The following is a 22973-nucleotide window of genomic DNA, read 5'->3' as shown; positions in this document are numbered from 1 at the left end:
AGAAATTCCTTCTCGTCACGTGCTTTACAGCTACACTAGCTTGGATCAGAAAGCCAAACACAAACTGTAATTGTTGGAATTCTGAAACAAAAGCAGTAAAGGATGGAAACACTCAGTAGATGTGGAAGAGAAAACAGAGCCGAGAAACAGAGGTTAATTATTTTTCCTCACTTTCCAATTCTGTTGAATGATTCTTAACTGTTTCTTGCAGCACAGATGCAGCTTGAACTGCTGAGTATTTCTCAGTTTTAATTTCGAGACAGAGCAATTTCCTGCAGAAGCGTGAATCTCTGGCAGTTAGGAGGATCAATAGTGGGTACTTGTGAGCATTTTAGGAGGAGATTATACCATTGATTTCTACCTGCTTATGTGGATAAAAATAAAGACTGCATGACACTTGACCAGTACATAGTCTCATCACCATCTCTTAGACAATAGTCCAAGGACAGGCAACATTGTAAGGGCTGAATGGAGTTGGTTGTGATGAGATATTCAGTAATTATAGGAGTCTGTGGCCTTCAGGAAGTATGGAGGAGGTCCTACTGAAGATGGTTTAGGACTGATCGCCTGAATTAGAAGTTGCATTTAAACTGATTACCTTTGAATTATTGCTTGAAAAAGATGAAAACACCATAGAAACAGATGGATTAGGCATGTTAATACATGATTAAAGTACGTATAAGGAAGATGAACCTCAACCTGTACTAAGATGACGATGGTAGACTGGCTCTATCTGAGCTAGAATGGAACTGACATTATAACAGTAAGCATAAAAGGCAGGGTGCAAAGACTTCAACTAATAACACGCCACATGGAGTCTTTAAGAAATGCAACAATCCCAGATAGAAACAGGAGAGTTTAATATATGTATAATTGGCTAATAGAGGGCACAAATGAAGGTAGAACATTAGATGTGATGTACATGGATTTTACGAAGCATTTGACAAGAATCCCTATGGTAGGCTCATAGCAAAAGTCAGGAGGCACAGGATACGGGGAAAATTGGCTGAGTGGATTCAAATTGGCTTGCTCACAGGGATCTGATCTGCGACTCCTGTCTTTCATGATTTTTACAAATGACTTGAATGAGGAAGTGGAAGAGTACCAATGAGACAAAGGTTGGTGGTGTTATGAATAGTGTGGAATGCTGTCGTAGGTTACAACAGATCTTTGATAGGATGGAGACCTAAGTTGAGAAGTAGCAGATGGAGTTCACTCCAGAAAAGTTCACCTCATCATAACTAAAGATGTGAACTCAAGATTAACTTTGGAAGGTTGAACTTAAAGGCAAAACACAGGGTTAATGGCAGGTTTCTTAGCAGTGTGGAGGAATCCACTTCCAGAGATCCCTCAAAGCTGCCAAGCAAGTTTATAGGGTAAATAAGATGGTATCTTGGCCTTCTTTAGTTGAAGGATTTAGTTCAAAAGCTGTGAAATTATGTTGCAGTTCCATAAAACTCCGGTTGGACCACACTTGCAGTACTTTGTTCAGTTCTGATTCCCTTTATAGGAAGCTTTAGAAAGGGTGCAGAAGAGATTTACCAAGATGCTGCCTGAGTAAAGAACATGCATTATGAGGATAGGTTGAGTCAACAAGGCTTCTCTTTGGAGCGAAGGAAGATTGGACATGACTTGACAGGTGTATAAAATGACAAGAGGTTTGGAGTGGACAGCCAGTATGGAAATGGCTAATACAACAGGGCATGACATTAAGGTGTTTGAAAGAAAATCTGGGGAGATGGTCAGAGATAGTGTTTTTTTTACACAGAGTGAGTGGTGGGTACATGCAATACACTGCCAGGGTTGCTGGTAGAGGCAGATACTCTCTCTTGGAGTATTATGAGCAGTTTTGGGCCCTCTATTTAAGAAAGAGTGTGCTGACATTGGAGAAGGTTCAGAGGAGGTTCACGAAAATAATTCCAGGAATGAAAGGATTATCATATGAGCAGCAATTGAAGACTTTGGGCCTGTACACACTGGAATTTAGAGGATTGAGGGGGGATCTGATTAAAATCTATCGAACGTTGTAAGGCCTGTGAAGAGAATGTTTCCGTTGGTGAGGGAGTCTAGGACCAGTGAGCACAACCTCAAACTACTGGGATGTGCATTTAGAACAGAGATAAGGTGAAAATTCTTTAGCCAGAGGATAGTGACTCTGTGGAATTCGTTGCTGCAGGCAGCTGTGGAGGCCAGGTCACTGGTTGCATTTAAAGCAGACGTTGATAGGCTTTTGATTACTCAGATCATGAAAGGTATGGGGAGAAGACTGGAGAATGGGGTTGAAAGGGAATTGGTGAAGTAGCAAAGCAGACTCCAAAGGCCAAATGACTGAATTCTGCTCCTATGTCTGATGGTCTTATAGTCTAACACCAACAAAAGAACATCCAGAACGAGAGAATGATGTAGACTAGCAGAGTTAAGAGTAGGAAAATCCAGGTGGAAGTGACCATAATATCAAATTGTTGAGTAACAATTGAGAGAAACATATCATGAGGAAAAGAGTGAGTGACCGTTTTGATTTTAAGGGTTGTGACTACGACTTGGGAAATAAAATGGGTGGCACTAGACCACGATGTAAAATGACATTGGGAAAAATTGACAAACTTGTTCAAACATTCAAAGGATTCAATGTACATTTATTTTCAAAGTATGTATGGAGTATGCAACCTGAGATTCGTCTTCACCACAGACAGTCACAAAACAAAGAACCATGGGACCTGTTCAAAGAAAAATATCAATCCCCACCCATGTCCCAAAAAAAACAAATCACGCAAATGGCAACAAGAACATCGACCTCCTCCTCCCCCTCACAAAAAACAAATCTCGCTAACTGTAACAAGAAAGAACAAACAAAAACACAGTATAAAACACAAAATCGAAAGAGTCCGTATTCAGTTCAGCTCAGTGTTTGCACCTGCAGGCCACCCCGATTCAAAGTCACTCAAAATAACAGCAGAAATAGGAGCAACCAGAAACACAGCATAATGTGTTCAACAGTAACAGTCATGGATACAAGAAAGAAAATAAACATGCACATTCAGACTCCATTAGAGAGTGAAGAGACAAGAAAAGCTGAGGGTAAATGACAAAGTATTTGCTCAAGGTATAGATGGTGCATTGGCGCACTAGTAAACTGCTGCCTCACAATTACAGCGACCCAGGTTCAATCCTGGCCTTGGATGCTACCTGTATGGATCTTGAGCATTTTCCCTGTGATCGTGCAGGTTTTCTCTGCATGCTTCAGTTTCCTCCCACAGCCCAAAGATGTGTGGATTAGTAGGTAGATTGGTCACAGTAAGTTGTCTCTAATGTGTGTGTGAGTGGTAGAATCTGGGAAAAATTGATGGGAATGTGGGGAAGATGAAATGTGATGGGCATTAATGGTGTCTGATATATAGCATGGACTCAGTGGGCTGGGGCCATTTAGATTGTTCTGTGATGTTCTAAAAGGCATGCATGAAATTCATGAAGAATGGTGAAACAAAGACATTAAAAAAATGAATTGAAAATTAAGTTCTCGAGGATCATGAAAGAAAATAGTGAAATATACAGGTAAAAGGTCATGATGACAATTTGTTCACAGAAGGACAGTCGAGATAAGAGAAACCATGATGATGATTTGGAAGAAACATTAAATTATTAATTTTGTTTCAATTTTAATAAGGGGGCTTAGCAAATGAGTGTGTTAGAAAATGAGATTAGAAATGAAATAACCCCAATTGACATAATAAGAGGAACAAAATGCAATAAAGTAATGAAATCGGGCAGATAAAATCACCTGTCTACTTGGACTACATTAATTAAACAATTCAAGGAAACGATCCTGTCCTTGATTATGTGTATTTACTAATAATTCATTCTAAATGGCTATAGTACCAGAGTTCTTGTAGATGGCTAAAATTGTTATTGTATGTAAGAAGGAATAGTTTGGTATCCAGAGAATATTTCACCACATTGTGTGCAGTGAGAAAATTAATAGATTTCTTCCTAACAGAGAAAATAGACATTTTGGAATTAAAAGTAAAACTGTTATAAAAAGTAAACTGTCAAACATTTCAAAATGGAAAGTCATTTTTTGACTCACCCCACTAGCTCTTAATTTCAGAGAATACAAACAGTAAATGAAATGTAAGTAAATTTTCAAAAGGATCTTCAGTGTTTCGCCAATACACTATAAGGCCAGTGAGGACAGAGTCAGTGGGTAAAGTAACAGGGAAAGTGGCAGCCGCATGGAATCAAAGATTAGGAGTAAAGAATAAGGGCACACAGTAGGTGGTGGAGTCCCAGGAAGCTCAGTCAGAGGGCCACAGATGTTAATAATTTATATTAACAATAAATTTGGAGTTGACATTGAATTGGGTGGCTTCCAATGAACAGAACTACACAACTTACAGAAAAAAATCAGTAAGTTTGACTAAGCATGTAATTAGTAATTGTCTTCCAACACAGATGAATACAAGGAATTAACTTTGAATAAATAATTGAGATCACACATTGGAAAATAGACAAGAGGGAAAATAAAATGAGAATATAAAACAAAGATCATCAAAAATTGTGAACACAAGAAAAGCACATTACAATAAGAATGTGACTGGACAGCAGAGATGGTAAAATTAAGGATTTTTGAGCTTTGATTAGATGACGTTTGGAATAATGTGCTCTGTGCTGGATGCCAAATAGTAAAAATAACATAGAAGTATTGTAGCCAGTGAATCTGAATGAATCCGCCACAGTTGTCACTGACTTTATCAAGACCTGTGCAGGTGAGTGTGGGCCTTTGAGAACATACTGCACTCAGTTAGAGTGGAGATTTTGAGTCTTTAGCTCCTTCGATGCTTCAGCAAAGTGACACTTCAATGAGAGAAGGTGAAACGCTGTAGGTAGATCTTTTTTCAATTTATTTATTGTTTCTTTCCTTATAATTGCACAGTTAGAGCAATAAGGATGCCAGGCAGGACAGTCGAATGCTCCTCTTGCAGGATGTAGGAAGTCAGAGAGATTTCCAGTGTCTCTGATGACTATAACTGCAAGTACATCCAGCTGCAGCTTCTAACAAACCACATTAAGGAGATGAAGCTGGAACTGGATGAACTCCAGATCATCGGGAAGCTGAGGGTGTGATAGATAGGACATATAGAGAGGTGCTTACACCAAGGTGCAGGGCATGGGGAACTGAGTGACAGGAGGGTGAAATGGTTTAGACAGTCAGTACAGAGTACCCCTGCAGCCGTCCTCCTCAACAGCAGATATACCACTTTGGATACTGTTAGGGGAATGGAAACAGCCTAGAAATTCAGAGTGGTCAGGTCTCTGAAGGGAGTGGAAGAGAAAAGGCAAGCTGTGGTGATAGGGAATTCATTATTTAGGTGAACAGTAAGAAGGTTCTGTGGCCAAGAACAAGATACCCGGATGGCATGTTGCCTCCCAGGTGCCAGGGTCCAGGACATCTTGGATCTAGTCCTTAGCATTCTTAATTGGGAGGGTGAATAGCCAGAGCTCATGGTCCACATAGATACTAATGACATAGGTAGGAAGAGGGACGAGGTTCTGCAAGGTGAGTTCAGGGAGTTAGTTGCTAAATTAAAGGACAGGGCCTTCAGGTTGGTGATCTCAGGATTGCTAGCCAAGGCAGAAATAGGAAGATTGTACAGTTTAACACGTGGTTAAGGAGGGAGGTGTTCAGACTTTTGGATTATTGGGCTCTCTTCCAGGGAAGGTGGGACCTGTACAGAAGAGACAGCTTGCACCTAAACTAGAGGGGGACTAATATCCTAGCGGGAAGGTATGCTAGTACTGCGCGGGGAGGTTTAAACTGGAGTTGCAGTGGGTGAGAGCCAGACTGCCTGAACAGATAGTAGAGTGGTTGTGGACACAGATGTTGTTAAGACCTCAGACAAAAGGTTGAGCAAGGTGGGATTAATGTTATGAGTTGTGTCTATTTCAGTGCAAGAAGTAGTGTAGGAAAGGCAGATGAGCTCAGGGCATGGAACAACACTGGAATTATGGTATTGTAGCTACTTGTTTGCAGGAGGTACAGTACTGGCAGTTCAGTATTCCAGGGTTCCATTGTTTTAGATGTAATAGAGCAGGACAGATTAAAGGCGGAGGGGAGGCGTTACTAGTCAGGGAAAATGTCATGGCAGTGCTCAGGCAGGACAGACTGGAGAATTTATCTAGTGAGGCTTCATGGATGGAAGTGAGGAATAAGAAAGATATGACCACTTTAATTCAGCAATATTATAAAGCACCCAAAACTCCACGGACTGAGAGGAACAAATTTGTAGAGAGATTGCAAACTTGCAAGAAACTTAAGTTTTTTGATAGTAGGTGATTTTAACTTTCTCCATATTGGCTGGGACTCCTATACTGTAAAAGGGCTGGATAAGTAAAGAGTCAGTCAGATGTGTTCAGGAAAATTTCCTTATTCAGTACATAGAAGTCCCAACAAGAGAATGTGCTATACTTGATCTCCCTTTAGGAACGAGACAGGGCAGAATGCAGAAGCTCGTAGGAGAGCACATTTCATCTAATGATCATAATGCCATTAGTTTCAAGGTAATTATAAAAAAGATCTGGTCCTCGGGTTGAGATTCTAAATTGGAGAAAGGTCAGTTTTGATGGTATCAGAAAGGATCTGGCAAGTGTGGATTGGGGCAGGCAGTATTCTGGCAAAGGTGTATTTGGTAAGTGGCAGGCCTTCAAAAGTGAAAACTTTGAGAGTACGAAGCTTGTATTTGCCTGTCAGAATAAAAGGCAAAGATAACACATTTAGGGAACCCGAGCGATATCGAGGCCCTGGTTAAGAAAAAAGATGTGTAACAGTTACAGGCAGAAACAAATGAGGTACTTGAGCCATATAAGAAATGCAAGAGAGCACTGAAGAAAGAAATTGGGAGGCCTAAAAGAAGGCATGAGGTTCCTCTAACAGACAAGATGAAAGAGAATCTGAAGGGCTTCGACAGATAGGTTAAGAGGAAAAGGATTGCAAGGGACAAAATTGGTTCTCTGGAAGATCAGACTGCTAATCTGTGTTTGGAGCCGAAAGGGATGGGGGTGATCTTAAATGGATTTTTGCATCTCTGTTTACTCAGGAGGTGGACATAGAATCTATAGAAGCAGTGAGGTCATGGCATCTGTACAGATTAAGGAGGAAGAAGTGTTGGCTTTCTTGAGGCAAATTTGGCTAGACTAATCCCCAAGGCTTGATTCGGTGTCCCCTCAGACCCTGTGTGAGGCAAGTGCAGAAATTGTAAGGGCCCTAGCAGAGATACTTAAATCACCCTTAGCAACAGGTGAGGCAGTGGAGGATAACTAATGCTGCTCCACTATTTAAGAAAGGCTCCAAGGATAGATCAAGAATTTATAGACCAGTGAGCTTGACATTAGCAGTAGGAGAATTATTGGAAGATATTCTAAGGGACCAGATATATGAGAGGGATTAATTAGGGATAGCCAACATGGCTTTATGCGTGGTAGGTCACATCTGACCAATTTTTCAACAATATTACCAGGAAAGTTGATGAAGGCAAAGCAGTGGATGTTTACAGCAAGGCATTTGACAAGATCCCCCCAGGGAGATTGGTCCAGAAGGTTTAGTCACTTGACATTCAAGATGAGGTAGTAAATTGGATTAGACATCTGTTTTGTGGGAGAAGCCAGAGAGTGGTGGTAGATGGTTGTCTCTCTGACTGGAGTCCTGTGACTAGTGGAGTGCCGCAGGGATTAGTGCTGGATCTGTTGCAGTTTGTCATTGATGTTAATGATCTAGATGATAAATGTGGTAAACTGGATTGGCAAATTTGCAGATGACACCAAGATTGGGGGGGGTATAATAGACAGCAAGGAAGACTATCAAAACACAGCAGGATCTGGACCAGCTGGAGAAAAAGGGCTTAAAAAAATTTGGCAGATGGAATTTAATACAGTTAAGTATGTGGTGCTGCACTAATGGGAGGACCAACCAGGGCAGATCTTGCACAGTAAGCAGTAGGGGAGTGCCGTAGAACAAAGGATCTGGGAACACAGGTCCATTGAAAGTAGCTTCTCAGTTACACAGGGTAATTAAGAAAACTTTTGGCACATTACCTTCACAGATCTAAGTATTGAGTACAGGAGTTGGGATGTTATGTTGAAATTGTAAAAGATTTTGGTGAGGAATATTGTGTGCAGTTTTAGTCACTTACCTGCAGGAAAGATGTAAGTAAGACTGAAGCTGTACAAACAAAATTTAGAAGGATGTTGCCGGGTCTGGAGGATCTGGGCTATTAGGAAAGATTGAATAGATTAGAACTTTATTCCCTAGAAAATGGAAGATTGAGGGGAGATTTGATAGAGGTATACAAAATTATGAGCAGGCTTTTCCACTAAGATTGGATAAGACTACAACTAAAGGTCATGGGTTAAAGGTGAAAGCTGAAATGTTTAAGGGGAACATGGCGGGAAACTTCTTCATTCAGAGGGTGGCGAGAGTGTGGAACAAGCTGCCGGCACAAGTGGTGGATGCGATTTTGATTTGAACATTTAAGAGAAGTTTGGATAGGTACATGGACTTGGGGGGGGGGGGCGGTTATGGAGGGCTATGGTCTGGGTGTAAGTCAATGGGACTAGGCAGTATAAATGGTCCTATTTGGACTGGATGGGCTGAAGGGCCTATTTCTGTACTGTAGTTTTCTATAACTGTGTACGTTGGAGAACCTTCTAACTGGTTGCATCAACATCTGGTATGGAGGGGTCAATGCACAGGATCAGATAAAGCTGTAGAAAGTTGTAAACTCAGTTAGCTCCATAATGGGCACTAGCCTCCTCAGCATTGAGATCATTAGGATCACCATCACCAAGGATATGCCCTCTTCTCATTGCCACTGTCAAGGTGGTATAGGAGCCTAACATTTCAGGAACAGCTTCTTCCCTACTGCCGTCATGTTACTGAATGGACAGTGAACCCATGCATATTACTTCACTTTTTCACACCAATTTATTTTATAAATATTTATAATAATTGTAATTTATAGTTTTTTATTATTATGTATTACAATGTACTGCTGCCGCAAAACAAATTCCATGACATGTTCGTGATATTGAACCAGATTCTGGTTCTGTTTCAGTGCGAGATATGTTAAGATGCATGGAGCAAGGAGATTATATCTATCAGGAAAGGTTGAACCCTCCCAAGTTGATTTCCCAAGGATGGATGGAATGAGTAGTAGGAGTTGTGAGTCAGTGATCGAAAAGAGGATCTTAAAAACTGTGACTTGTTTTGACAGTGTAGATGTGTTGGCAGTTTCCCATATGTGGAAGCAGATAAACCACAACATAATAAGATGGAGACGGAGAAATTAGAGGTGAATTCTGAAGATATTTATTGGTGAGCATGTGAAATGTATTCAAACAATAGTAGAAATCAATAGTATTGATGCATTAAATGCAAAACTGGATAACATTTGGCGTAGAGAAATAGAGATGTATATTTGTAAGATGAGAGGATGAGTGGGCCATGATTACCAGCGATGATGTGTTTCTGCATCCTTCATTCTATGAAATCACTGCTTTGCTGTTTGTGTGGCCTTCCTTGTGCAAATTCATTCCCACCTTTTTCATAGAACAACACTTTAAATAGGTCAATGGCAGCAGAGTGCTTTGAGGCATTCTGAAAAATAAAATATAAATGCAATCTTTATTTTCAGGTTGCAATTTTAGCTCAACAGTATATCACTCATATCTCCAAGAGAAATTAGAAGGATTCAAAAATTGCACCACAGATTTGACCACACAGTTCCAATTGACATTTCTGGATAGCTTTGAACTATGAAAAATTGTAAGTGCTGCTCTCCTTCTCGAAGATCCGCACACCAAGTCTTGTCTGTCTGGTCACATGGAAATAATCATGTCCATGGAATTATTCAAAGAGCAGGGATATTTTCCCAGAAACATGTTGATCAACATCATTTTTAAAACAGTTTGTCTTATCATTTATCATTCTGCTTGTTATGAAACTTTGTAAGTTGGCTGCCACATTTGTTGACATTACAGAAATGAAAATGATGAACTTGGGTGTTTGAATCGTGTCATGCAAGTTGGGGGTCACACTTTTGAGCTTTAGCTCAGTTGATGCAGTGTGTCATGTTTACATTTTTTCATTGTTGCTTTTTTCTCTTGGATTCACTGCACAATTAGGGTGGAGGAAATTTAGGGTGCAGTAATAAATTTTTAACAAGATGTGATGGCAATGCTTTCCATAATTACAGACTTACTTAGAAATTGCCATATGAAATATCAGATTGTTGACAGTCTGATACAACAGAAACTCTTCTAAAACTAGATTACAGAAGGGCCTGTGACTACCATTATGCCTAATCAACAACCAGTACACATTGATGTCCACATTTACTTGCATTTCAAGCCACCTGTCTGTCAAGGGGCTTCTGTAATGATTTGTCCAGTTTTCAAGCATCACGAATATAACCTCATTAATTCTCCCTGTCTGAATAGAAGCATAGGTGATGTTGGGTTGTTTCTTCAGGTGTAATAGAAATCTGAACATTTTATTCTTTCAAAAGGCTGCTATATTTGCATCACTAAGAAAAAAATCAAACATTTGAAAGATTGATTTTTATTCATTATGACAATTGAAATATGGAACGTGCACTTTAAGAAACAGTTTGTGATCCAGTTGAATAAAGAACAGGCTTAAGAGTACGAATTTTCTTTTTTCACTAGACCTAAACCTGTGCTTAGCTCATCTATTTTGTAAAATAGTTCATTCTAGATTTTAATATACAGTCAGTGGCCACTTTATTAGGTACCTCTTATACCTAATAAAGTGGTCACAGAGTATGTTTGTGATCCTCTGCTGCTGTAGCCCATCACTTCCAAGGTTTGATGTGTTGTGTATTCATAGATGCTGTTCTACAGACCGCTGTTGTAACACGTAGGTATTTGAGTTACTGTTACCTTCCTGTCAGCTTTAACTAGTCTGGCCATTCTCCTCTGACCTTTATCATTACTGAGCATTTTCACCACAGGACTGCCACTCATTGAGTGGATTTTTGTTTTTTGCAGCCATCTCTGTGAACTCTGGCGACTGCTGTGCATGAAAATCCCAGGAGTTCAGCAGTTTCTGTGATACTCAAACGTGCTGTCTAGCACCAACAATCATTGCATGCTCAACATCACTTAGATCACATTTCTTCCCCATTCTGATGTTTACTCTGAACAACTGAACCTCTTGGCCATGTCCATATGCATATGCATTGAGTTGCTAAAACATGACTGACTGATGTTACGAACCCCGTAACTGGGTCATTTACCAGCAAAGATAGAGAGGCCCGTTGAAGTCTGATGGTACTATTTTTTAAAAGTCTTTATTTATAAAGGGGCACAAAATAAGATTAATACAGACATTCAGATAATATATGTCGTCAATACTCAATCTAAAAACGCAGATATAATAATAATCATCATCAATTAAGCAATAGCTCTGTTGTTTGTCTAGGGCAGGGGGTCAGCAACCTTTACCACTGAAAGAGCCATTTGGACCCGTTTCTCACAGAAAACACTGGGAGCCACAAAACCCATTTGACATTTAAAATGAAATAACACTGCATACAACGTTTTTTTTGCCTTTATGCTATGTATAAAGAAACTATAATGTGTTGCATTTATGAAATCGATGAACTCCTGCAGAGAAAACGAAATTACATTTCTGCATGCAACAAAAACATTTTGAACTCCAAAAAAAAGACGTTGGGTTGAAGGTTACTTTTAAGTAAAATACCCAATGTCTATTTGAGTCCTTCTTGTATTTATGAAAAAAGCCAAACTTAAATTTTCCGCCAGCAGCAAACCAAAAATAACGTCAGCCAGCTGTCAACCTGAAAAATAAAAGGACTATTTCACTGAACAATGAAAAAAATATGAATATACGTAAAATAATAGGCAATTAAAATATTTATCATACTTGGTTAATGGGATTTCTGCACCTGGACCTCAGCGCACAGCGTCTGCACATCAGGGCTGTATGACGTCACCTTCATCTTTACACAGGATCGCAAGCTGTCATCTGTGAGGCGTGCGCGATGTTTGTTTTTAATAAAGTTCATGTTGGAGAACACCTGCTCACATACATATGTGGATCCAAAGATCGACAGGACTCCAAGCGCATACTTTTTAATGTTTACATAAATGTCGGGTATAGCATTCCATGTTTCGAACACAAGTTTGTCCGGTTTTGGGAGGTTTTCAATATCACTCCATTTGTGATTCTGAGCAAGAACGGCCTTCTGATGGGCAACATCTTCAAGGTCTGCTGTCAAGCGTCTAAACTTGGACACCCATATGTCTTTGTCGGCTATGTCGGCCAGTTCCATCTCAAGATCAGGTTGACTCACACCTGCCAATGCAGTCGTATTCAGTGGGATGGATCGATGCTTAGGGGAGTGACCGGGAAGGATAATGTGTTTTTTTCCTCTCTGAACTCACAGAAGCGTTTCCCAAACGAAGTTTGCATTGCGATGATTGCAGAATGTAAATACTCCGAATTTATCATGTCGTGACCTTGTTTGAACTCTCTCAAATTGGGGAAGTGAGACAATGTGCCTTTCTGTAAATCTCTGGCAAGCACTGTCAACTTGCGCTCGAATGCCAAAACATCCTCCAACATGTGTAGGCTGTACGTCCTTTCCCCTGAAGAGCTGTGTTCAGCGTGTTCAGGTGCGTTGTCATGTCTACCATGAAGTGTAGCTTTTCCAGCCACTCTGGCTGTTCCAGCTCAGGAAAGGTGAGCCCTTTGCTGCCCAGGAAAGTTTTCACTTCTTTCAGACACGCGACAAAGCGTTTCAGCACCTCCCCTCTGGACAGCCACCGGACTTTGTTGTGCAGCAGGAGATCAGAATATGCACTTTCCAGCTCGTCCAGTAACAAACGGAATTGACGGTAATTTAAACTTTTTGCCATTATTTTATTGACAATCTGAATGACAACATCCATTACTTCTGTGTATTCTGGAGGAAATGTTTGAGCGCACAGTGCCTCTTGGCCTGAGCGGCAACATAACTAGCGTATGTAGTTGATTTTCCAGACTTCATCCACTTCTTGAAATGATTTTTGCTCAGATCAACCTTCCGCATCAGTTCCGAAACGACTTTTTTTCTCTCATCTCCATCCAGATATTTTTGAGCAAAGGCTGCGTGTTTATTCTGGAAATGTCTTGCGACATTTGAGTTTTTGTTGTTTGCTAGTTTCTCATTGCATACTAAGCATACCAGTAAACCAGTCTCGTCAAAAGTGAAAGCAAATGAATCTGTCCACGTATCATTAATCGTTCTGTTTTCTTCAGTCACTTTTCTTTTTTTAGAATTCTCCATAGTTAGCCGACCTTGGATCGAAAAATTAAAGAAATCGCGCACTGGCGGGTGTCAGGCATTGGCAGTGGTGACATATATTAATAGCGATAAAAACACGTTGTAGCAGTGTGCTACACGCAATCAGTAAACTGCAGTCAAAGATAACTTTATTCAAACTAAACAGCCTTGCTTTTAAGCCTCCCTCAACCTGCCCCCCTTGGGTGCAGATGCTCCAAAAGACACGTACTCACAAACCCCCGTAGGCTATCTCCCTTAGCCTGGCTAATTGTGAGCCGGTTCGGATTTGCCAGGAAATGGGTCGCCACAACGTTTTATTTAGATTGTACAAGATCACCCTAATCTTCAAATTTAGAATTACATTTCAAAAACTAACAAACTAACATAAAATACATTTTAATTAAATACTCATCATTTATTTTCCAAAGCCACAGGGAGCCGCAGCACAGAGATGAAAGAGCCGCGGGTTGCCAACCCCCGGTCTAGGGGATATTGTATTGTCCGATGGAAAGATAAAAGTCACTGTTCTTTCAAGCTGCAGCTCTTTGGGTTTAAGAGAGACGGTTTTAAACTTGCCCAGGTCTTTTATGAGGCCAATCCGTTGAGTCGGGGGAGTTGGTTCCCCGTTGTTAGTTCCAAGTCATTTTCCGTGGTACCAGCCACCAGCCCCCAGGCAAGGGAACCAAATGCACATGGCTTCCTTCAAATGGCTTCCCGCTATTACGGGATCGCTAGCGTTTCTTCTGGGGCGTCTGAAGGGGTTGTTCCCAGACCCTCTTTTATACTTCCTCACGGGGTCTCAGATGTCAATCGGGTTGGGATGATGCAATCCCTCAACCAGCCCACTCTGGTCATCCCCTGAGGGGCTTCAATGAATAGTACAGTACTCAATACACAACTTGGTCTTCCGGAAACAATGGCCATGTCCCGTAGCTTTACATCGTTATTGGGGGGGGGGGGGGAAACGAGACATCCTGCACGTCTCTCTCTCATTTCCTGGGTCTCCTGACCTAAATCAATAGTGATCTTGCGATGCTCACAAAGGAGGGGGCTACCCCGCACCCTTCGGCCCATCAGAGCTGTGGTACATTCATAACACTGGTTAGGTAGTTGCATTAACGAGCAAGTATACGGGTGTACCTAATAAAGTGGCCACTGAGTGTTCACCTGATCTTCACATGGTCACTCACCCACATCCATATCTACAAAAGCAGTGAGTGTGCAGGAAAGCTGAAATAAAATAGAAATATTAAAAATCTTCAACAGGTCAGCCAGCATCTGTGGAGAAAGAAATTTTATTTTTACAACTTGGATATCTTACTGTAGTTCAAGGCAAAAATGGCATTTTATGTTCATGATATTAAATGAATTAATTCATCTTATCAGAACTGTGTTAATTTCAACAGCCAGCCAGTCTTCACTGAGTGAATCAGAGGCACCACTAGAGACCACAGCCAGTCAGATGGCGGAGGCCAGTGCTGGAACAAGTTCTGATTGGCCCTTGGAGAATGCAGGGGGCACCTCCTCCTCTGCACAGCAGACAGATACAAACCCATCAGCACCAGGAGCCAGCACAGCTTCAACAGGTAGGTCACAAACTGGAATCCGGAGCACCATCAGCACAGGGTTTGGTAAATTATCTAGGTGTAGATATTCGAGGAAACACTAACAGAGTTTGTTGATACTTGAGACTCGACCTAAGTGGTGATTTTATGGAAGTTGTGCATCTAGACCTTTATCACAATGGAGCTTCTACTCCACCCACTGAATTCCTCCAGCAGAATATTTGTTGCTCTATCACAGTCAGTCAGATTACCTGACACATTCCTGCTTCTGATGTCTCTGATCTCCACCTAAGAAATTTCTGGGGTTCTGATCTCCTTCTTGACCTTTCTCAGCTCTGTTATCTGCCCATCCAACTCTAGATTTACCAATGGCTGCAGTTAATCCTGTGAGGCAAACAAATTGCATCCTTCGGTTGAAGAAATGAACAGCAGTCCACCAAAGAACATATATGGGGAAAATAAACAATTATTACTGAGGTGAAATTACTCCACAGCAAGGTTTAAGTCTTTAAGAAACATAGAGAGGGTTTAATCTCATCTGTATAAACCTGGAAACAAATGTGCCTTTTGACTTTTGCAAGTAATTGTTGAGTGAATTGAATACAGCAATAGGAAATTATATTCAGTCATTTGAAATTCAGTTATGAGTCATTGGTGAGACTTCATTGGAGTATCATGGGCAATATTGGTCTCCTGATCTAAGGATGTTAAAGTGTTGAAAGTAGTTGTTTTGGATGAGCTGTCTCAAAAGGAATGGTTGGACTGTCTAGACTTGTATCTGTTGGAGTTGAGAAAACAAATTACTTGATTGAAACATGTATTGAGAGGGAGTTTCCTTCAGTTGGAGAATCTAAAATTCAGGGTCACTGTTGATAATGAAGATCGCCCATTTAAAATAGAAATGAAGTTTTTTTTCATCCAAAGGTCATGAGACTGTAGAACTTCCTTAAGAGATGTGGAGGCAGAGTCTTTGAATATTTTTAGGGTGTAAGTTGATAAATTTTTGATAAGCCAATGAGTGAAAAGTTCTCATGGGTAGATGGTAATGCAGTTATGATTACAATGATATCAGCCACAAACCTTTTAAATGGTAGAGCAGACATGAGCAGCCCAATGGTCTGTTCTGCTCCTGATTTCTAGGTATCATTATTAGTGAGGTTGAATATTGTATTTCTGCATTTTTGCCTTTTTTAGTTCATGTTAAAATGCAATTTTTAATAGTTTAGAGAGGTCTCAATTGATACTGCAAACAAGAGCTGGTGTGATTGGATCTGACATGTATTTAAAGAAAGGAGATGGTAGGACAGATTTGCTACCCGTTCATAAAGTTACTGTCAGTAGATATGGCATTCTAAACATGACTTTAAAGGAGCTGAGGAAAAATATAGCAGTGGTACACTAATTTCATTTTCGTTGGTACATTTTCTAATTTCTTTGGTTTGCCAGTGTCATTAAAATTACCCTTTACTGTGGATTCATGGTTTTGATAATATCAGATAGAAAGCCACAAACTATATATTTATTTAGAAAAAGCAAATAGAATCAAATAAAATAGTTGGCTTTTCTATATGGCTGTAGGACAAAATATTCATGGAACAGAAATAGTAACCAAGATACCTTCCAAAAGACCATAATTAGTCTTAAACCTCTTACATTTACCCATTAGGGAATGATTAAAACTGCCTAAGTGGCTGAAGGAAAAAGACTTCATTGCAGTTTTACTACCAGTTCACGGTGACTCTCAATAATTCTGACTGTGGTCATTATGAAGATAAAACCATCGATGCTACATTTCTGTCACTAACTTCCTCTCTCCACCTCAAACAATGCTACCTGTCATAAAAATTTAGTTGACACTTTCACAGTCTTCCAGTTTATAAGCTTGCAATTTTTCTTGATCACTTAGTTTATCCAGAGTTCTTACAGATTCAAATCAGACAATCTCAAGAGACTTTATTGTTTACTATAGTCTCCTGAGTGATTATGCAATGCAAAGCCAGCAAGGTTCACTCCTGATGCCTGGCAAAATTAATAAAATTTTTCATACCTCTGATTCCAGTCTCCACTTCCCACAGGGATTGCTCTCTACATGACTCCCTTGTCCACTAGTCCCCACTGATCTTCCTCCTGGCACTTATTCATGCAAGCGGAACAAGTACTAAACATGCCCCTATTCCTTCTCGCTCACAAGGATTCAGGGCCCCAAACTATTCTACCAGGTGAGTTGGCAGATCACCTGCAAATCTGTCAGACTCATCTATTCTATCCAGGAATCATTGGTAAAACCTGACGTAGATTGGAGGAAGTCACTTCACTGAGCATCTTTGCTCTATAGTGGCAAAAGGTGAGATTTCCTAGTAACCACCCATTTTAATTCTACTAAATCCCATAGCATCTTCTAAATCACAATGAGGTCATTCTCAGGTTGGAGGAGCAACACATCATATTCAATCTGGGTAGCCGCCAACCTGATGGCATGAACATCAATTTTTCTAACTTCTGGTATTCTCTCCCCTCTTCCCACTCCTCTCTTTTTCCATTCCCCTTTCTGGCTTTACTCTTATTCCTCCTCATCTGCCCATCAGCTCCCTCTGCTGTTTCTCTTCCCTTTCCTCCACAGTCCACTTACTCTTCTATTAGTCTTTCTTCAGTCCTTTTCCTCTTCCACCTATCTCCTCCCTACTTCTCACTTCATTCCATCTCCCCTAACCGCCCTCTTCCCCCTCAGTTAGTTTCACTTATCACCTGCCAATTTGTACTCTTTTCACCTTCCCCCTAATTTCTTATTTTGGCTTCCTCCATCTTCGTTTCCGGTATGGTTCAAAGGTTGCGGCCCAAAATGTTGACTGTTTATTCCTCTCCATGGATGCTGCCTGGCCTGCTGATTTCCTCCAGCATTTTGTATGTGTTGCTTTAGATTTTAACATCTGCAGAATCTCTCATGTATAGATAATATCTAATGTTTATCTTTTGTCTTACCTCAAAAATTCAATATTATCAAATTCATTTTATAAATCCATCCTTAATTATCTTATTATTATTTCTAAACATTATTGATACTAAGATTAAAATCATGGCCATCTTATTACTAAGAGTTTCCTTGTTCATTCTTTTTTGGGAACAAAAAATGTTACAAGATGTCTACTAATACGATGCTGTTGCTCTCAAGGATCGAGTAGACTACCAGTGTACCCATGAACATGAGCATGTAGAATGGGATAGCCAACAATTGCCGTCAGTGGTACCCAAACAGCAGCTTCATGGAAAGAACATAGAGAATTATGTGGTTTGGGCAACATTTGACATTGAGGATGATGGTTTTTGTTGTTATAATTGGTATATTTTGGTATAGTTGGTACAACGCAGAAAATTGTGAAGTGATTCACTTTGGAAGGATGAAATTGAAGGCAGAATATGCGGCTGATGGGAAGGATTCTTAGAAGCATGGAGGATTGGGGGAATCTTGGGGTCTACGTCCATAGACCCCTCAAAGTTGCCACACAAGTTCATAGGATTGTTAGGAAGACAGATGGTGTGTTGGCCTTCATTAGTCAGGGGACTGACTTCAGAAGCTGTGAAATAATGTTGCAGCTCTGTAAAACTCTGGTTAAACCACACTTGGAATATCATCTTCCATTTGGTTTGCCTTTTTATAGGAAAGATCTTGGCACTTTGGAGGCTGCAGAGGAGATTTACCATGATGCTGCCCAAATTAGGGAGCACAACCTGGAGGTTGAGTAAGCTGGGCTTTGCTAGAAAGAGAATGAGAGGCTATTTGTTAGAGATGTACAAGATGATGAAAGGCAAAGATTGAGTGGATAGCTAGCACTTTTTTCTTTTCTAGCCTGGAAATGGCTAATACAAGGGGGCATAATTTTAAAGTGATTGGAGGAAAATATAGGAGGATGTGAGAGACAATTTTTTTTTTACGCAGAGTGAGTGGTGGAAAATACCTCAGTAGAGGCAGATACATTGGGGACATTTAAGCAAATCTTAAACAGGCATATGGATGAAAATGAAGGGCTATGTAGGAGGGAAGGGTTAGATTGATCTTAGGGTCATTTAAAAGGATGGCACCACATTGTGGGGCAAAGGGCCTGAACTGTGCTGTAGTGTTCAATGTTCTATATTTTTAGTCTGCATGGGTATACAGTTGCATCAAAAATCAATATTCAGTAATGAAAAGATTCTAAGTTAGCCTAATTATTTAAGATAATAAAACAGAGACTGTTTGTCAGATCAGATATTTAGGATGCATCCTGCTTGTCACATTAGCAAATCTCTATATCATATTTTTTGAAAGAACTATTGATCCCTCATTTCAGAGAAACCTCACCAAATATAATTGTTGAGATGTACTTACACAATTATTTTTTAATAGGATTTAAAAATGAATGTTATCCTTAAAATGGAAAGACTAGATATTTCTCTGGTCTTTCCATACACTATATTAAAACTTTGTGAGAACTTTTGCGAATTCAGATATTGATTTGATTCTAGAAGAAAGGGCAAATGGAGCTGAGAAGAAACTTGAGAATGAGATTAAGAAGTCAGTAGTTGCTAACCATAGGCTGCAAATGAAGTTATTAGGGCTGGCATTTGAAATAGGAACTCCAGAGGCAGATCTGAGATGAAAATTTGAGTTTGTCCTCTTTTCTCACAACTTCAAATGGTCAGACTCTACACTCTTCTTCAAAAATAAATGGTTTTCAATTGTTGACATCTTTTAATAGCAAAACTCTCAAAATTAGAGAACTGTTAAAACAAAAGAAAACAGGAACCAGGAAATCTGATAACATTTACCAGTTCATCAATTTATCTTCAGATCTATTTGTTTTTATAATACAGGGAGCATACATACTTGCCAGTCTCTAAGCTTTGGCAGTCTCTGTAAATGATATGTGTTCTCAATATTACAAAGATAAATAGGTCTGTAGATAATTTAATGCATTAGTAAATATTGCTAATATTGATAAGCATACTGCCACACATTGTAGAGAAAAAATGACACGTGGTCCACTGATCTTTTTATCTTCCCTTGCTGTTTTTTTTTGGAAACAAGCCAAGCTTTGACCCTGTAGTTGTCTCTAAGCTACTGTTGCACTGCTCTACTCAAAATAGTTATTATTGGGATGGGTACATGTCTGCCAAGGCCAGTATCTTGTTGCCTAACATGAAATGTTCTTGAGAAGATAGTGGTGCCTACAATCATTACAATATGATGAAAATAATTTTATATATAGTAGTGCTCTTATAAGGTTGGTCCATGATTTAAACTGAGTGACAATGAAGGAGCACAGTGATATTTCATACTTGAGGTAGTGTGTGACTTGAGGGGAATTGGAAATGACATTCCCTTGCACCCCTGCCCTTACTGTTCCAGATGGAAGCATTGTGGGTTTGGGCAGTGCAGCCAAAGGATCCCTAATGAGTTAGTGTGGTGCTGCTTCTCTTCTTAGACAGTCCCTCGAGATCGAGGATGACTTCCATTCCGGTTTTGTGGGTTCTGAGGTGACTGATGAGGCCAGTGTGAGAACCGCAGACTCATCCACAGCTGGGACAGGAGATGTCTGACGGTGTGGGCAGGTGGGTAGTTTGTGAGGTGGTGCACTTTGTCTGCCATTTACGCTGGGCTTCTGTCTGCTGTTGATGTATGCATATCAGGTTCTCAGTACCATCTTGAATGCTGCTTCTCCATTTTAAGCAGTCATGAATCAGGAAGTGTCAGGAGTGAGTGACAACATTACATAATTCAAGAAGACTTTCAGCAAATCCTTATACTTTATTCTCTGTCCACTTGGGAATCTCATCCTGAGACAGAGCTCAGAACAGAATACCTATCAGAAGTCCAGTGTTGAGCATGCAAATGTCAAGGCTTACATTGCAGAGCCAGTAGAGTGTAATGAGAATCCCAGTATGTACTTATATTGATAGAGGTAGATAATGAAATTATGGATAGATGACACCAATCTTCCTGCAGAATCTTTGCTATCAACACTGATGCTTTGGACACCAGACTGATGGAGATGTTAGAGCAGATTAAGCAGTGGTCAGACAAATAGTTATCAGTGCTCATCATGGTATAACTGAAGCAGACCTTCTTCAGCCTCTCACATGGAAAGTGATAGAATGTAACATGTGCCAGGACCTGTGCCTGTGTCAGTATTGTTATTGTGAGGCTTTGTTCTTCTCCCTCTGATAGAACAGGTGTTGGTTATGACGAGGCTCATCTTCACATGTTAGCTTTTCAGAAGTTGTAGCAGCTGTTAAATGGTAAAGACGGTGAGTGCCAGTGGGAGAGGGAATTAATTTTCAAGTCGTGGATGGAGTGTGAGTCAAGTGGTTGATGTTCTGAGTATTTTTGGAGCTGTCCTGATCCAGGCAAGTGGAAAATATTCCATTCCGTTGTGAATTGTGCCTTGTGGGTGGTGGGATTGCTTTTTAGAGTCGGGATGTGAATGACTCATCGATGTAATAGCATCTGACCTGAATTTGTGACCTTAATATCTACATGTTCAATTCAGTTAAGACTATGGTCGATGTTAATCCCTTTCCTTCACAACATATCAATGATATGGAATTGATAACAGTAATGTCAAAGTACCAGATTTGATTTCCTCCTCAAGATGTCTCTTATTGTTGCATAGGTGGTACCTACCACCTAATTAGCTCAGGCTTGTAGTTGCCTGATTTATCTGTAGGCAAGCCATTTTCTATCTGAACATTTATAAATTTGAACTGAATATTCTGTGATTGGTAATTCAAAAGATGCTGCACATCTGAGTGAAAAAGGAACATAATGCAAATATTTAGCAGATCCAGAAACACCTGTGGAGAGAAACAGCGTTCACATTTCTGGTCTATTACCTATCACCAGGAGTGGAAAAAGTTAGAGAAGTAAGTTTTCAAGTTGCAATTTAAGTCAGGGAAGTGTGGAGACAGCTAAAAGTGCATTAGATGCTGCTTTTGGCATGTTCCTCTTACTACCTCCACAGTTGTCCCTGACTTGATGACTTTGATTGAGAGCGTTACATTGAGAGCTAGCAGCTGGGGCTCTGTGTCTGTGGTCTGCATATTTTCCCTGTGACTGTGCAGATTTTCTCCCAGTACTCAGGATCCCAAAAATGTGCACGTTAACCCTATAGGTTGCTCCTAGTGTGTGGGTGAGTGGTGAATTTGATGTGGAGTTAATATGAATGTGGATGTATAAAGGTATTAGCTATTAAAAAAACCCTCTTGTCCTTCTCTATGAGATTATAGCTGCAGATAATATTTCATATAGTTGCTGCAGAATGCAGCTGAGATATTAACCCAATTGCAACTTTTGTGTAAATAAGCCTCAGGCAGCAGGATTCTGCCTGATTCCCATCTAATTCTCTCTTTTGGCCCGTAGATAACACCATTATGATTTTTAATATTTTTTATGTTTATTATGTAGATATATTTCCTCACTTCTTTGTGTGTTTTTTTCTCTGTCTTAATCGTGCTTAATGTTACTGGTATTTTGGTTATTGGCCTGCCAGTTCCCAGACACACATCTCGCTTTGTCAACAAGGAGCTCCTCTTTGTTTGGCAGCAGTACAGAAAGACACACAGATTGCAGTTTAGCACTCAATATGTTCAGAATGAGCAAAATTATCATCAATACTTATAGTGCCTCTGGCCTGACGTCAAGCCATCAAAGGGAAAATGCAATGAGCACTTCAAAGAATATGAACGAGTCCCACTCACAGGTGGATCTTGTGCTTTACAGCTGTTCCTTGGTGGGAGATAGGAAACTGGAAGTTTGTCAGCAACAGCTGTTGTGTTTACAAAACATATAGCAAGTTCTTGGCTCACTGCTGAGCATCTGCATTCAAGAAACAGGATAGAAAAAAATAACATGAGTGTCACACACAGTGCTGGGGAACTCAGCAGGTCAGCCAGCATCTATGGAGGGAAATGAGCAGTCAATATTTCTGGCCAAGACCTATCGTCAGGATTGGAAAGGAAGGGACAGAAAACAGAATTAGAAGGATGCAGGATGAAAAAGGCATACAAGCTAGCTGGT

The 22973-nt window shown here is 40.2% G+C and overlaps 1 protein-coding gene across 4 annotated transcripts in view; it reads left to right on the top strand.

Annotated features, from left to right (window-relative positions):
- The window catches only part of LOC132397135 (activating molecule in BECN1-regulated autophagy protein 1-like), a 412487-nt gene that overhangs the window by 373889 nt on the left and 15625 nt on the right, over positions 1 to 22973 (top strand). For all 4 annotated transcript variants that reach the window (XM_059975484.1, XM_059975485.1, XM_059975486.1 and 1 more), the window contains one exon: positions 14765 to 14944. In XM_059975484.1, coding sequence (XP_059831467.1) covers positions 14765 to 14944 — 180 coding nt within the window. The remainder of the gene's footprint in view (positions 1 to 14764; positions 14945 to 22973) is intronic.

This window comes from Hypanus sabinus, chromosome 7 (assembly GCF_030144855.1).
Source record: "Hypanus sabinus isolate sHypSab1 chromosome 7, sHypSab1.hap1, whole genome shotgun sequence".
NCBI lineage: Eukaryota > Metazoa > Chordata > Chondrichthyes > Myliobatiformes > Dasyatidae > Hypanus > Hypanus sabinus.
The sequence above is the reverse complement of the archived record's forward strand: the minus strand, read 5'-3'. Positions and strand labels throughout refer to the sequence as shown.